A 17,889-nucleotide genomic window follows, 5' to 3' on the forward strand; every position below is an offset into this window, starting at 1 on the left:
GACGGCTGCTATCTCATCCACTATGAAGATAGACGTTGCTCTGTCATAAGACGTGACAAGCATCTGTAAGATTCCTTCTCTGTTTGCCAATATAGCTTTCTATAGAAATTGTGAGAAAACCTGACCGCAGTCGATCTGCGACTGTGCCTCTCTACCCTTCTTGACAAACAATGCATTCAATCGATGGTAGGTAGACTTCACAATAGCACAAACCGGGAGGTTCCGGGTTCCCTTGAGAACTGAGTTGATACACTCCGATAGATTGGTTGTCATGTGACCGTATCGACGGCCCTCATCAAGATGTTGTAACCACTTCGGCGACTCTAACCCTTGGATCTATGCCATCATTTACAAAGAGTTAATTGGATCCTCGTTGCTAATTAAATCAATGTAGTACTTTGCCTGCTCTTGTGTCTTTGAATACGCCGTGTTGACTAGGTTCTTTTTGGCTTCCTTGCTCTTGAAACTTGTTGCAAAATTGGAGGCAATATGTCTCACACAGAACACATTGTATTCCCATCCACAACCAGCCCGCTTTAAAGTGGCCTTTATTGCTGCATGCCGGTCAGAGATAAGAAGTATCCCAGGTTAAGTGGTTACATGTTTCCTTAGATTCGATAAGAAAAAGAACCACGAATCAGTGTTCTCTCTTTCGACAATTGCAAAAGCAATAGGCAGGATGTTGTTATTCCCGTCCTGTGCTATGCCCATCAAAAAGGTCCATGCGTACTTGCCATACAAGTGCGTTCCGTCCATTGAGACAAGTGGCTTGCAGTTCCTGAAGGCTTCAACACAGGACGGAAAAGACCAAAAAACCTGATGAAAAACAAAACTATGACGGTCCAAGGTGTTGCCGACATAGTTTAGACGTGTTTGGAGATCAACGATTGTACCTGACACGACTACAGTTAATTAAAACCATGCTAGTTGGACTGCATGTCATAAATTGACAAAACTTTCAATTGACATGGTTACCTGGAATGAAAGTTTGTAGTGCGTTGAAATATCTTCGCAGCTGGTTGTATGACTCATCCCAATCATCATAAATATTTGCAATTACCTGCTGCTTTGCATGCCACACCTTCTTGTAAGAAACCTTGTACCCATATGCTGACTCGACTGAACCTTGCAGTGCCTTTATGCAAATAGTAGCATCTGCTTGTACCATGGGATATATGTGGTGGCAGATGACGTCGCTATCAAGTTGAGCATGATTTTGTGACATGGAGCTTGCCAAACAACTGTGAGGCCCTTCGTATTTTCGGACCACCTAATATCTGGAGGCCCTTGTCTTTGCAACTCGAATCGACCAATGACATTGGTCCCCAAACTGCTTGCATCGACATACATACCTAGCTTGATCCGACCCTACAACCTTGTATTTCGCACTTCTACGAATATTATAGTTCTTTACAGCAAGCATAGCAGCTTTTCTATTAAGAAATTTCAGACCAACCTCCAGCTCCATCTCACTGGACAAAGCATAGTTGCTAAATGTGTCTTCAGTGGTGGTCGAACCCATTGCACCGAGATTTAAAGACAGAAAGTGGCCTGGAGTACCGCTTGATCCACCACCTGATTCAACACGACTCAGAAGATACCTCTTGCGGTGAACGGGTTGGGTTTTAGGAATCACTTCCGCTTCTTCGCCACTGTCATCTTCGATCTCATCTTCGTCGGACGTGTCTGCCAACCCATCGACATTACCTTCTAGGGATGCCACTCGGTTAGATGAGGGAGGACGTCGAGAACAATTTCCTGCTGCTTGTCCGTGCATCACAAAGGCGTTGAATGTGGGACTCCGAGGACTAAGAATCTCCTGGAATGGCATCAAATCAGCGGCACCAACATTTCCAAGTTGCACCATATTATTGGAACTAGAGGAGCTTCCACCAATATCTTAGAGACAAACACATAGTTCCAATGAGTAGATACTTCCAATGCTCCGATGATAAGAAAACATCATCGAAACTTGTTGGTCAGACTTAATCTGCATTTTCTGATATGTAAACGAGTTGGCAACCGCAACTGGTATTCTATAAGTTAACTTCGTGATTTTCTTCTTTCCGACCAGACCGGTATTCATTAGGATCACATTCTTCAGCTCTTCGAACGACGTCTACGGAGGAATCATTAACCACAGTGGATCATCACAAATAAATGTAACACCTTCAGATGTGAGAGAAATTTCTCCATTCGGATATACAACAACGTACACATTTTCGGTGGCCATGGACACTACAAAATACTCACTACAGAATTTTACATAGAAGAGAAAGACATAGAGAAAAGAGAGAGTTGTTGGAGTAGAAATTTTCCGTCACATAACAAAAATTTCCATCCATGCTTGCAAACTGCCTGCCCCGCCCCTTTATATAGCGAATTCCAGGCTCCATTTCGTGTGGAGTACAGCTGATGTGGTTCCTTTTCTCATCTGCCCCGATAGAGTTGCCCATGGCGTGCCATTTTGCGTGTACCAGCCTGGAGTTGCACCAATTTGCAGACACTGTACCTGAGGTACCATTTCGTGCCTGCTGTCCATGTATTGGAACCCTGGCCTATTTCGTGGGCGGTTCCCTTGAATTAGCATGCAAACCCATTTTGTGGGTGACGTGCATAAATTAGGACTGCGTACTCTTAGAATTATTTTCATCCATGCGTAATTAGGGAATTAAAGTTTTTTTCTTATTTATTTTAATAAAAAAGCCTGTGATCTTTTCTATCTTGAATAAAAAACAAAGATTATTTTTATCTCCTTAGATAATTTTTCTAATAGTCCATTAAAATTATAGAATGTTCACTCAAATTCTATTAGTAGTTTAACTTCCTTTTTCTTCAAATTTTTTTGGGCTGAAAATGGACAAAGTATTCATGCTTTTTTGGTACGAGATTATTTAGTTATTCGTTGTGATTTTTTGAACATTCTTACAAAGGAGCTTGCTAGCCTTTCTGCATCTTTATAAATGGTTAGATGTTAAAAATATACTTGATATAATGACACCAAGCCATCTCCTTCATTAATAAAGATGGGTTAACTATTTGTAAATTTTAAAGATATATCTCTTGGAGCTACTTTGTTAATCATTTTGTTGAATTTTTGAACTGCATCAATAAATATTTTTCAAACATTATTTCTTAGATAGTTGTTCTATTTTATTTATTAAGTTAGAATTATATTCTATCATTTTTTATTCTTTTGATAACTTGTTTAATTTAAACTCATTTTAAAAATATCTATTATAGAATTTAATTAACGATCGAGAGTACCATGGAGATATGAAAAATCTTTACCAGAATTAATTGTAAAATTAAGATTTTGAAAAAAAAAATCATTTTATATTAATTTAAAAAATTTAGCATCATTAAAACTAATATCAATTAGAATCAAGAAGTACGATTTTGGTCCCTACGGTTTAGGTCGAAAATTTTTTTCATTCCCAATCTTTTTTTGCATACAAAATCATTCCTAAGGTTCAACGTAGTTTTAAAATTGTCCTTTTTGACATATTAATTTTTTAATGACAAAAATATCCCATCTCTCTCTACTCATCACCATCATCATCATTTCTCTCTTCTCACCACCACTACCACCCCACCTACTACCGCCCCATCACCATCTGTTCATGAATCCAACAAGAAAATCAAACCTTCAACAACAACCTCAAATAAATCAGAACCAAAACAACAATTCATCACTAAAACCATCATCATTAACAAAAAACAAGAAAATTATCATCATCATTGTCAAAACAAACATTAACAAAAGGATTAGACATTAACAAGAACAACAAATATCTTGTTCTTCCTCCAATTTCTCACCAAAGCCAAAGAACCAAGAACGTGAAACAACAATCCATGTTTAGAAATTAGGGTTTGCAATTAAAGGGAAGGGATGGAAGGGAATTAGGGTTTCTCTGTTAGCTCACCTATATTCTACAAGAGTCTAAATGACAGAGGACAAGGAAGGAAGGAACATGACCACCACCAAGGAGAGAGACACCAGCGAAGCACATGTGAATATTTCATCAACACAGTTGCTATTAGCATAACCAAACAAAAGAAGATCCATTTCCTGAAGGTAGGGTCTGAGAGCAGCACGCATCCACCTTCCGATGGCATTGTCTTCGTCTAAGTGTGTCGCACATGAGAGGCGGAGCTTTTGGATGTCCGAGACCTGTGCTGGGATAGAACTATGTCGACAAAAGACATGAATCTCTCATTGTTCCTAATGTGTTGGTTATCAAAATCAAAATCAAAGGCTTGGAGATCCTTCTAGAGGTGGCGCCACCAGCGAGATAAGAAGCTGGGCCAGGTGCATCGCGGCAAGGCAAGGGCGAGTTGCGGCGCTGCGATGGCGAGGGTAAGGCACGACGACAGTGAGGCTTGCTTCTATTCTTCAATCTCTCTCTCTCTCTCTGAGTTTCTGCTTCTCTCTCTTTTTCTCTTTGAGTTTTTGCTTCTTTCTTATAAAGATGATGATATTGAGGGTATAATTGTTCGAAGTACGATTTTAAAACCAAGTTGAACCTTAAGGACGAATTTGAATGCAAAAAAAGTTTTAGAGACGAATAAAATTTTTTATTTAAATCTTAGGGACCAAAATCGTACTTAATCCTTTTATTTATTAATTTAGATAATTTAGATTTTTTTAATTCTTTTAATTTATTTCATGACTCACTTTCTCCCATAAGTCATAATCTTAAAAGGATAAACTACCAATTCTGTCCTCTCAATTATCAATACATTGACAAAAATGACATCCACTTTTTTTAACGACAAAATGCCCCCCAAATATTAAAAAACACTACAAAATACCAAACCTTAAAGAAAAGCCAATTTCGTTATAAGCCTTCTCATTCTTTCTCACTCCCTTTTCCAAAGCAACTGCAATAACAACAAACAGTATTTTAGTCACTCCCTCTCCCAAACATCGCTAGAGAAACTGCAAGAATAACAACAACAACATTATCTCCTCACTCTCTCCCCTTACTCAAACATACTAGAAGTAGCAGTAAGCCCACAACAACAACAACAACAACAATAGATATCAGTCACTCTCTTCTGAAATCGCAAAAATTCTACAATAATATCCTCCTCTTCTTTCTCACAAAAACCGCTACAACAACAACATCATCTTCCTCACTGTTTCTCTCCTCAAGGATACCATTGCCTCCTCTCTCTCTCTCTCTCTCTCTCTCTCTCTCTCTCTCTCTCCCTCTATGTTCCCTTATCCTCAATTTGGCGATGGCGACCGCAATAGCCGTGGTCTTGCTCGTCGCTAGTGTTGTTCTTGCTTAGCCATTTATTCTTTGATTTTTCTATCTCATCAGCTCTCTCTCTCTGTTCATCTCTCTCCTCAACAACGATGACAACTGTCGTTTGTCTCTTGGCCAGCGATGTCCTCTCTTGCCTTTTTTCCTCTACTCAGTGCTAGGATTCATGAACAATATAAGAATTTGGAAGCTTCCAACTTCCACAATGTGATGATGATTAACAATGAACATTTGATTTTTTTATATAAGTACAAAACTACAAATAGTGAATGTTTGGAGAATAAATTATATAACAACGACTAGTATACTCAAGAATGGCAGAATGTTGAAAGATTGAAAGCATTCAAGTGTTTTAGTTACAATTGCATACTTCATGATGATAGATCCTCACGCTTGGAGATATGGAAATCTATGGAAAATTAGGGTTTTAAAATTAGAATAAATTTGAAATCTAACAGAATAGTGTAAGGAATGCATAGTTGTAAAAATCGAATCAGATTGGCTGGTTCGACAAAAAAACTGGTGAATCGGGCTTTTAATCGATTCGATTTAGTCTTTAGACCATGTAAGGACAAGAACCGGGATGAACTGATCAAAGTCGGTGAAAATTGGTCCAATTAAATCGTTTGAGCGAAAATTCCAAAATTAATGAAAGTGTGGATTGAACCTAAGTCTTCTTTATTATTGCATACACCTTTTATCGTTGAACTATGTTATTCTTTGATATTTTATATGTTAATTATTAATTGAAAAAGTATAGGTAGACAATGAGAATACTAAACAACGTGAACAATGGATATGTCATTATTTTTAAAAAAGTATATGATTATGTTCATTATTTTTAATTGGATGGTTATTTCTTTTGATTCGATTTACTCATGCACAGTTAATAATGGCTAGATGTTCAATTCACTAGGTGTGCAGATGGTTATTCTAATGTTAAAGTCTAAGAGGTAATTTGGGGTTGAGTGTTTTTTTTTTACTTTATTGGGTCAATTTTAAAACCTATTGTTCGAGTTAAACCCCAAAGTGGTCCCTGAGATTCACTGATTGCATCGATTTAGTCCCTGACTTACCAATTGCACTGTTTATGTCCCCAACTTTGTTAAAAATGCACCACGTTGGTCCCCTCTCTGCATCTCTGGCCAATTTACCTGCCGCCGGCAATGACATGGCACTGACATGCCACGCTGGCGTATATGATGGCTAGCTGACGTGGCAATTAGAACTATTTGACCCATTGTGGTCCTTTTACCTATTTTCAACCCTAATTTCAGCATCCCATCTCTATCGTTCTTCATCTTCTTCTCTTTTCTAAGAAACGTTCTTCTCGTGCTTCTTTGTTGTTACTCTTTGAAACTGAAAGCAAAATCATGATTGGATGTTGCCCACCTCATAGAGACATCCTTCTCCGACCACCAGAGCCTTGTGGATGCTGTCAAGAAGGTGGATGTTGTCATCAATTTCATCTCGAGTGTCCATATCAGGAGCCACAACATTGGCTTGCAGCTCAACCTCATTAACGCCATCAAGGAAGCCGGCAACGTCAAGGTTTCATTCAATTCATTTTAGTTTCTAATTTCATCATCAATCAATTAATAGTCTAGTCTTGTATGACCGTAGCGCCTCTTGCCGTTGGAGTTTGGACTGGACCCAGCGAGGATGGGGGACGCGTTAGAGCTAGGAAGGGTGACATTTGAGGAAAAGATGGCTGTGAGGAAAGCGATAGAGGAATCAAACATCCCTTTCATGTACATCTCCGCCAACCTATTTGCGGGCTACTTTGCGGGCAGCGTGTCTCAGATGGGGTCTTTCGTGCCTCTCAGGAAAAAGGTCCACTTCTTCGGAGATGACACACTCAAGGCCGTTTTCGATGATAAAGACGATGTCGCCACCTATACCATAAAGACCATCGATGAGCCCCGCGCCCCTTAACAAAACTCTCTACCTTAGGCCTCCCAACAACATTCTCTCAAAGCATATATTCCATATTTCAAGCTTGCATTTGAATATTTTTGCATCCACGCACGAGGTAGGGCCGTTTTGGATGAGTTGGAGAAGAACTTGCAGCTATCTTCATGGCATGAATTGGCTTACACAGAAGCCAACAGAAGGGTCAAGAAGGGTGATAGAATATGACAAATAGTATTTGGTTCTGGATTTAAGTTCAATAGTGCAGTATAGAAAGCTCTCAAGACCATTAACCCTATTAAGAAAAAAAAACCCTTGGACTGATAAGATCCACAACTTCCAAGTTCCAATTGAGGTTCTAAGTGTTTTATCATTATGATTCTAAACAATGCAATTTCACATATCATTCCTTGACCCTGACTTGCACATCTAATCATGATTTTGCTATCAGTTTTAAAGAGTAACAACAAAGAAGTAGAAGAAGAACGTTCATGAGCAAAGAGAAGAAGATGAAGGGCGATAGAGATGTGATGTTGAAATTAGGATTGAAAATAGATAAGGGGACTAAAATAGGTTAAATAATTCCAATTGCCACCTCAGTAGCCGTTATATACGCCAGCGTGGCATGTCAGTGCCATGTCACTACCGGCGACAGGTAAACTGGCTGGAGATGTGGAGAGGGACCAATGTAGTGCATTTTTAACAAAGTCGGGGACATAAACTATGTAATTGATAAGTCAAGGATTAAATCGATGCAATTTGTGAATATCAGGGACCTCTTTGGAGTTTAACTCCCTGTTGTTCTTATTGTTTACAAAATCAAATCCTTATTAATTATATAGTAAAAATGTACAATAATCTTTTAGATATTATTTTAATTTTATACCCATTTATATTTAAATTAATTATGTTTTTATTATTCATAATTATTAATAAAATATTATTAAACAGGTATAACTAAAAAATATATAATATTTATATTTTTAATACAAAAATAAAATTAAAACAAATTTATTACGAAGAAATATTAGAATTTTATATACTTATTTAATAATAATCGCCTAATCGGATTATAACTTAATTGATTAGAATTTATTGAAACTTGATTGTTTTTAAAATATTAGTGAAAATATGTATTTTAAATTTTACTTTTAAATTTTAACTATTTTATATTTTTTATTTACATAGAATTTGATTCTATCGGCTCAACTAGTGACTCATCGATTGAACCAATAAGCAATAGTCAATAAGCTAACTAGTTTGATCACAGATTCGATTTTGACAACTATAAAAAAAATAGGTGTTTACTATGATGCCTAAAAAGTATTGTCTAATTACTAAAATAGATAAAATAATTAATTTTAAATTTAAAAATATAAAAATTAAAAAATTTTAAATATTTTAAAGTTACTAAAAAAATAACTTAGACAAAAGTTAGACACCAAACAAAAAGCACTATAAAATTGGCCAAAAAAATATCACGTTGACAAATCTGTTGACAAATCTATTTCCCATAATTTAATGGTGGAAATCAAGTTACTTTCTCTTTAAACTTTAATCCTGCATTTTATTATCAAATAAAATATAAAAAAAAATTAATTTTTATATTTTTGTCTTTATTTTGTTTTCCATCTTTGCGTTATTATCTGAAACAAACGCAGGCTAAAGTTAAAGTAACCAACGAGCCGGATCCCAAACGACCAAACCCGAAATAAAATCTCACCCAACACCCAGTTTCCCCCAAAAACACCCCTATTACCTCTTGGACCCATCTTCGTTGATCGAATCGCCAGCGATATCGACACTTTCTCCCTCACCGGTCACCGGGAAGAAAAGAACCTGAAAGCATGGCGCCGGCGAAGAAGGGGAAAGCGAAGGCCGAACCCAGGGCGCAGCCTCTGCCACAAACATCAGACAAATTTCCGTCTTGTATAAGGATCATGTCTCCTTCTTCCGTCGCCGTAACCATCCACGCCAAACCCGGATCCAAATCCGCATCCGTAACAGGTCTTCTCTTCAACTCAAACTCAGTTTCATAGGTTCAATTTTATAGTTCTATTTCCACCGCTGTTTGGTAACAAGAAATAGGGTTTTAGATATCAGCGATGAAGCGGTAGGAGTTCAAATCGACGCGCCTGCCAGGGATGGAGAAGCAAACGCCGCTCTTCTCAATTACATTAGCTCTGTAAGGCTCTGTGCTTGAATTGAAATTTTCACATTGCATAGTAATTTAGGATTCTTTAGTGTTGGAAAATGGAACATTTTGGTGATTACAGGTTTTAGGTGTAAAACGAAGGCAGGTTTCTATAGGAACTGGTTCTAAATCAAGAGACAAGACGGTGATTGTGGAGGATGTAACTCAGCAATTTGTTTTTGACGCATTGGATAAAGTCTCAAAGCAGCAGTGACCAAGAGAGAAGTTTTGTAAAACTTGTTCTTCGTTGTTGTTCTTGGTTTGTATTTTATATAAGAACTTATAAGGATTATGGTTAATTAATGTTCATTGCTTTGATGGATTACAGAAAGCAATCTTTGGCCAAATTTATAAAAAAAAAATTATTTAAACACTAAAATTAACTACTAAAATTAATTATTTATGTGTAAATATATATTTAATTTATTTTTAATATATATTTTTATTTCTATTTTATACTCGTAAATGATTTTAGTGTGCACTAGCCACTAGGTATGAATGATGTTATTAACATTAAGGATATTTGAGTCAAAAACTCATCCGATTCGAACACTAAATTTACTTGTGATGCAGTTTGGATGGGATATTTTTTTAAAAAAAATCTAATCCGACTTATCCAATTTCAAGCGGTTTGGAATTGATTGGATTTATGGTTTTATAAATTAAAAAAAAATTAAATACATATAACAAATCTTAACATCAAATTTTAAATAATCAACAATGACATAACAAGTCTCAACAATATATTAAAAAGCCAACGATAATATAATAATAGAAATAAAATGATAGATTTGTTAAAATAAATAAATAAATAACATTTTGAACATAAAATATTTATTAAATAATAATAATACATGAATAATATAAAAATGTATAAAAAATTGAATATGTTATAAGTATAATTGTAAATATAATGATAAAATAATAATATTATAGCACATTGTGTGGTTTGGATTGGATTGGATCGGTTATGAAAAATAGATCCGAAATCCGATCCAATCTGATCCAGCAGTTTGCAAAAAATAAAATTCAATCAAATCTGAACTAATACGATTTTAATCAATTTTTGGTTTAATTTAAATTAGATGAATAATTTAATTTAGATCGGTTTAAATTTAAACACCCCTAATTCACATGTCCCTTTCACCAATAATTAGGCTTAGCTTAAATTGTCCTGAAGTAAAGTCAGCCAACTTCAACTTAGGCTTAACGGTGTGTTTGGTAACCACGTTTGAAGGAAAAAAAGTATGTTAGAGCTTCTTGAAAGCTTCACTTTTTTGTTTGGCTAATTTTCTTTTCTACAAACGTAGAAGTGCTTTTATTCCTAAACCCACGTTTACAAGAAGCAATAATTTCTAGCTTCTCCGTTGCACTAACGTGCTTTTAGGTAATACCTTCCATATTTATTTTTCTTTTACTAACTTTATCCTTTATACATATTATTGCATTATTTATAGAATTCTTATTATTCCTCTCTATATGAATTCTTTTTTATTATTTTTTATTAATTTTTTTATTTGACATTATATATTTTTATAGTTATAATTTTTGTGTATTATATTTATTATTATCTTTTTATAATAGAATTTATTGATCCCATTAGATAATAATAATAATAGTTAAAAATTATAATGTACTAAAAAAGAGTACTAAGAGTATTAAAAATATACTATATAAAAAATATATAAAAAATATATAAAAAAATTAAACATATATAAAAAAATAATATTATAATTTAATGTCATGTCCTTTTAAGTAATTATCTATCTAAAAGTGATTTTAACTAATATTATCCAAATAAAATTTATTTTATCAAAATCAATTTTGGTAAAGAGTTGCCAAACATAAATCATGTTGACACAAACTTACTTCTATCCAAAATCAATTCTATAAAATCACTTTTATTCAAACTCCAATTTGACCAACCACAATCCAAACACACACTAAATTATCCTTAAATTGTCCTAAAGTAAAGTCAGCCAACTTCATCTTGCATGCATAGCGTGAGTCCGTTCTTTTTTCATATTGAAATGGGGTTTTTTTATATTATAAAATAAAAAATATATTTTTTAAAAAATTATTAAAATTTTATTTTTAAGATTTAATTTTTTTTTTGTGGAACAAGTTCATCATATCTTCTTCAGTGAATTTTATAAAATTTATAAAGTTTGTCATTTTCTCAAGTGAATTTTCAAGTTTTTCTAGGTATTAGAAAGCATCATTCATACTATATTATTGCTGTTTTTATGCATGTATCATATGTTTGTATGCATGTATCATATATAATTGAACAAATAATAATTTGAACATATGATTTTATTTGATTTTTTTTATAGATTTTTAAGAATACGTATTTTAAAAAAATTAATGTGAAGTACAAAAAATTTCAAATTATTTTTAAATATAATTTATTTTTGTCTATTCTTGTGTACTCTTAGGGTGCGACAAACTTGTCTCCACCCGAAAAAAAAAGGTGGATTTCAAATTTTTTTTTTAATTTTTTGGGAAATAATTTTATTGTACTCAATGAAGTAAAAGGCTTAAGAGTAAACAAGAAGAAAGAAAGAGAGTATAGAGAATTCAAACTTGTAAAATTGAACTATAGAATACGAAACTTCTTATACAACTAACCCTAGGTTATCTATTTATAATACAGCTCCTAACAAACTCAACAAATCCTGATAACCAACTCTAACTAAATTGGACCACAATTCTGTTGTCTTGTTGCATAACTAACTCTTTCACTCTCTTCTTTTTTTGATATGGACTTTATAGCCTCTATAACCCCCTTTCAAACTCAAATTGGGTCTTGACACACTCGAAGTTTGGCTTTCAGCCTTTCAAACGCAGTAGCAGCAAGGGGTTTTGTGAGGACATTAGCAACCTGATCCACACCAGGTGTTCATATCCTGGCCTAAAATGAAGCCAGGCCCAAAAAGAATAACAGTCCATCCCATAAAGGTGGCTTTTACTACTCCTATCCGACCTCATAAAGGTCGGGCGCAACGAAGATAGCTCAACCCTACTTATCCGAATAAGTAACTACTTCCTAAGATATCTCCCACTTATCTAGAAGGGAGATCTCAATAACTTCCCTAGAAAAAGGGAACAGTTATCCACTAATAAAGGTGGAACTACTTTAAAAGGTGGTTATCTATTCTACTGTAAATAAATTGACACTCTCAGATTTATTCAGGACCAAATCTACTAAAAACCTGCTTAAAGTCCTTGCTAACTTAAACATTGGAGTCTCTTATAAGTACCACCCCTATTCCTCATGAGAAACTTGGATGGTGGCACCTCAGCACCAATACAAGTCGAATGTTACCTCAAAAAGAGTCTGGACCTCACATCTAGACCAAAAAATAACCCAGTTTCAGGTAACTCCCGGAACATTGGTGCCGTTTTCGGGGACCTAGAAGTCTACACCCCACCATGACGGATGAACAATTTGAAGACGGATGCACCACATCTGAGTCTGAGCCTGAAACTCACAACGACGAACGAGCCCTTATTGTACCCCCGTGACTAGAAGGGACAAGTAATCCAAATAAGGAAGGAACATCGCGAAATCCTTACACCCAATGACTATAGTCGGAGGTACATTCACCAGAGGACGAAAAGCCTCCTCATCCCACAGAAATACTAGGACTCATACACGGGCACCGCGACAGATGAGAAACACAGAGAATTACGAAAAGCAGAGAGAGATATTATAGGCCGACCTTCGAAGTCGGAGCAATTGGGAGGAAATTCCTCTCGGAGGGAAGGATCTGTTAATTGAAGAAATCATGCGAGTTAGGGTTCTCAGGAACTTTAAAAGTCCCGACATAGATTTCTCTGACAAAATGACCGACCCGAGACATCGTCTTAGCAATTTTTAAAAGTCGGATGTACCTAGCTGATGCATCCAATGCAACTCGCTGCAAGGCCTTCCCGACAACACTGACCAAGGCGGAGATGAAGTGGTTCGATAACTTACCACCCAGGTCGGTGACTTGCTTTGATGACATGGCAAGGAACTTTCTTACCCAATTTTTAATTCAGAAGAACAAATTCAAACATGCTTCAAGTCTCTTAGGGGTCAAACAAGAAGTCGGAAAATACTCTGAGATTATATGGAAAGATTCAACAAAGCTTGCTTGGAAATACAAAACTTACCTCCTAAAGCAGTAATAATAGGGTTGGTTAACAGCCTTAGAGAAGGGTCGTTTTTCTAATCTATATCCAAGCGACACCTGACCTTCTTGTATGATGTACAAGAGCTGGCAGAGAAGGATATCAACATGAAAGAGAACTCCCAACTTAGAGCTCCAGTCCCAAAGCCAAACCCTCCTTACCAAGCTTGGGACAAAGAGAATGAGACAAAGAAAAAGGAAGAGTACAACCCGAAGAAACCTCGAAGATACCTCAACTACACCCCACTTCGAGTTTCTCTTCAATGTATAGAGAGATTTGTCACACTGAAAAACTTCTACTTTCTCGTCCCATTAAGCACAAAAAGGCTGGAAGTTAGACAAAATATTGTGAGTATCACACACTATACGGGCCTTCTACCAATGACTGTTATGATATGAAAAACGTTATAGTAAAGTTGGCCAGAGAAGGTCGGCTAGAAAGATACCTCACTGAAAGGTTGGATGACCTGGGAAAGAGGAAGAAAGGAGATGAAGATGGAAGTCGGCGAGATTGACCCGCGTCCCCCCACAAAACTCCTGATAAGCACATATACAAGATAAATGGAAGATTTGTAGGAGGAGGAGGAGTTACTAAGACCTTATATAAAAGATATCTTAAGGAGGTATATCAAGCAGCGGAGCTCCCGATCTGTCCACAATCTCATTCACCAAAGAGGATGCACAAGGGGTGACATCTGGTCACGACAACCCTTTGGTAATTACAATGACCCTTGTTAATGCAAATATCCATAGAACTTTGGTGGACCAAGGGAGTTCGGCCGACATACTATTTAAATCCACTTTTGAGAAGCCCAGACTAGAAGAAAAAGACTTTAAGGCATACCCAGACAACCTTTTTAGGTTGGGGAACACGCTGATCAAACCTCTTGGTTTCATCTCGCTGTACACCACCTTTGGCAAAGACACGAAATTAAGAACTTTAAGTGTTAACTCCATCATGATCGATGTTATATCCACTTATAATGCCTTAATAGGTCAAACCACCCTAAATCGACTAGCTGCTGTTGTCTCTACACCCAACTATGTATGAAGTTCCTAACTGCAAAGGAAATTGCCACTGTAAAAAGAGACCAGAAGTTAGCAAGAAACTGTTACAATAAAGTCTCAACTTAAGAGGTAGTACAAATGGTAATAAAGTCAATACTATTGGGCTTGGCGGTATCCGAGTTCGGGAAGAGCTACGACCTTAACGTGAAGGAAAGATAGAAAAGGTGCAAATCAAAGGCCAGGCAAAAAAGACAACGAGCATAGGGGCCAACCTGGAAGAAAGTCTAAAGGCACAGCTCGTTAGTCTCTTATGATGGAATTCTGACCTATTCTCCTGGAAAGCCTCCGATATGCCTGGTATAGATGCCAACCTCATGTCTCACAAGCTCACCGTTTATCAAAGTTTCCAGCCCGTTCAGCAAAAATGACGAAAGCTCGATCCTAAAAGAACGCAGATCGTGGAAGAACATGTGTAAACCTTATTAGAAACTGGGTTTATAAATGAGGTAAAGTATCCCTTGTGGCTGGCTAATGTGGTCCTTGTAAAAAGAAAAACGAAAAATTGAGGATGTGTGTGGATTACATCAACCTTAATAAAGCTTGCCCCAAGGATCCACACCCTCTCTCCAGTATTGATACCCTGGTTGACTCAGCTTCAGGGTATAGATATCTGTCCTTTATAGATGCATACTCGGGATACAACCAAATCTCGATGTACAAGTCAGATCAAGAAAAGATTTTTTTCATTACTTCAAAGGCTAACTACTGTTATGTAGTAATATCTTTTAGGTTAAAGAATGTTGGAGACACATACCAACGGCTGATGAATAAGGTATTTTCATCACACCTTGAAAAACTAATGGAGGTATATGTAGATGATATGCTCGTCAAAACTAGAGATGACCTTGCACTTATGACCAACTTGTCTGAGGTGTTCTCCATAATAAGGAAGCATGGGATGAGATTGAATCCTTCAAAATGCACCTTTACAGTGGAGGTCGGGAAGTTCTTAGATTTCATGCTCACTTAAAGAGGTATTGAGGCCAACCCAGATAAGTGTACAACCATATTAGAGATGAAAAGCCCGACTTACCTCAAGAAAGTCCAACAACTAAATAGGAAGGTTGGCAACATTGTCCAGGTTCCTAGCGGGATCAGCTCTGAAGTCCCTATCCTTGTTCTCAGTACTAAAAAAGGAAACAATTTTAATGGACTCAAGAATATGAATAGGTCTTCGAATACTTTAAAACATTCCTAAGCCAACCCCCAATCCTTACCTAACCTCTCCTACGGGAGGAGCTTATCCTCTACATAGCAGTAGCAAGTCGGGCTATAGCTTTACCTTTGGTCCGCAAAGATGAACACGGACAACAACCCATTTACTTTGTAAGCAAAGCCCTACAAGAGGGCAGAACTAAACTATCAAAAGATAGAGAAGTTTGCATATGCCCTTATCATCACATCCAAAAGGTTTTGACCTTATTTTCAAGCTCACACTATAAAGGTCCGAACTAATCAACCCATGAAGCATATTCTACAGAAGACGAACATTGCGGGAAGGATGCTATAATGGGATGTGGAGCTGTCCGAATTTGATTTAAGGTATGAAACTCGGACAACAATCAAATCCCAATATTTGGCCGACTTCATAGCAAAATACACTAAAGCCTTGAAAAATCCGTCAACTTGGAATTTGTATGTAGATGGATCATCCAATAAAGCTAGAAGTAGAGTAGGGGTTATTCTGGAAAATGAACAAGGAAATTGAATTGAACTATCATTAAAGTTCGAGTTTCCTTCTTCTAACAATCAAACAGAATATGAAACCTTACTCGCTGGCTTGAGCTGGCTAAAGAAGTCGGGACAGAAAGGTTAATCGTGTTTAGTGATTCTCAAGTGATAACCTCCCAAGTCAACAGGGTTTATCAAGCTAAAGATCCCAATATGAAAAAGTACCTAGATGAAGAACGAGAATAATTAGCCCACTTCTTGGAAAGAGAAGTCCTGCATATAGCTCGAGAATCCAATGCCCGAGCTAATGCCCTCTCTAAATTAGCCAGCACCAAGCCAGGGAACAACAATAAGCCTGATCCAAGAAACTCTCCACGCACCATGGGTGCTAAAGGAAGACGACAAGTCGAATACAATGGCCATATCCAACCAAAGCCTAGGATAGATGACTCCCATAGTCGAATATCTTAAATTCGATATCATTTCTAAAGATGAAATGGGAGCAAGGAAGTTCATAAGGGAAGCACAAAACTATACATTGGTCCATAATGTTCTCTACAAAAGAGGGGTATCCACATCCTTATTGAAGTGTATCCCGACCTCCAAGACTAAGGAGGTCTTAGACAAAGTTCATAATGGCATATGTGAAAACTTCTTAGGAGCACGATCACCAACCAAGAAAGTAATCCAAGCCGACTTCTTTTGGCCGACCTTGCAAAAAGAAGCGGTTGACTTCGTTAAAAAGTGTCCACCTTGCTAAAAACATGCCAACTTTCATGTCATGCCTCCAGAAGAACTCATTAGTGTCACTTCACCTTAGCCATTTGCAAGATGGGGATTAGATCTCCTCGGTCCATTTTCACAATCCCCTGGAAAAGTAAAATACCTCATAGTGTGTGTTGATTATTTTACTAAGTGGATCGAGGTAGAACCTTTGACAACCATCACAGCTCAAAGAAGTCGGAAGTTCCTCTACAAGAACATTGTCACCAATTTGGAGTTTCACACTCCATCACAATGGACAATTGAACTCAATTCACCGACTCAACCTTTAGAACCCTGGTTGCCAGCCTAAAGATTAAACATTAGTTCACATCGGTAGAACACTCTCAAGCCAATGGACAAGTGGTGGACGAAATTGTGATCACTTGTTCTTTCTACTTGTAGGATGTTTACTCTGAGGGCATTGTTTATTTTCACAACTCCGTTCAACTAACCAGCAAGTGTACTGGGTCGTCCAAGTAATAAACCTTACGTGAGTAAGGGTCGAATCCACAGAGATTGTTGGTATGAAGCAAGCTATGGTCACCTTGCAAATCTCAGTTAGGCAGATTAAAATAGTTTATGGGTTTTTGAAAAACAGAAATAATGAAAGGGATAAAGATACTTATGCAGGTTCATTGGTAGGAATTTCAGATAAGCATGTGGAGATGCTGTAGAGCCCAAGGACACCTGCTCTCCTACTGCTTCTACTCAATCCTTCTTACTCCTTTCCATGGCAAGCTTTGTATAGGGGTTCACCATCAACTGTGGCTACTTTCTTCCTCTCGGGGAAATATCCTGTGCGGCTGTCACTCGCACAGCTAACCAGTCT

At 36.8% G+C, this 17,889-nt stretch overlaps 1 protein-coding gene and 1 pseudogene across 1 annotated transcript; both read left to right on the forward strand.

Annotated features, from left to right (window-relative positions):
• Nucleotides 1-6,650: 6,650 nt before the first annotated feature.
• On the forward strand, nt 6,651-7,419 carry LOC107470371 (isoflavone reductase homolog; annotated as a pseudogene).
• Nucleotides 7,420-8,849: 1,430 nt separating this feature from the next.
• Nucleotides 8,850-9,709, forward strand: LOC107470373 (uncharacterized). The gene is made up of 3 exons (XM_016089768.3): nt 8,850-9,191; nt 9,281-9,369; nt 9,461-9,709. Exons 1-3 carry the CDS (start codon nt 9,032-9,034, stop codon nt 9,590-9,592), a joined length of 381 nt encoding a protein of 126 aa, XP_015945254.1. The 5' UTR covers nt 8,850-9,031; the 3' UTR covers nt 9,593-9,709.
• The last annotated feature ends 8,180 nt before the right edge of the window (nt 9,710-17,889 follow it).

This window comes from Arachis duranensis, chromosome 10 (genome assembly GCF_000817695.3).
Source record: "Arachis duranensis cultivar V14167 chromosome 10, aradu.V14167.gnm2.J7QH, whole genome shotgun sequence".
Lineage (NCBI taxonomy): Eukaryota > Viridiplantae > Streptophyta > Magnoliopsida > Fabales > Fabaceae > Arachis > Arachis duranensis.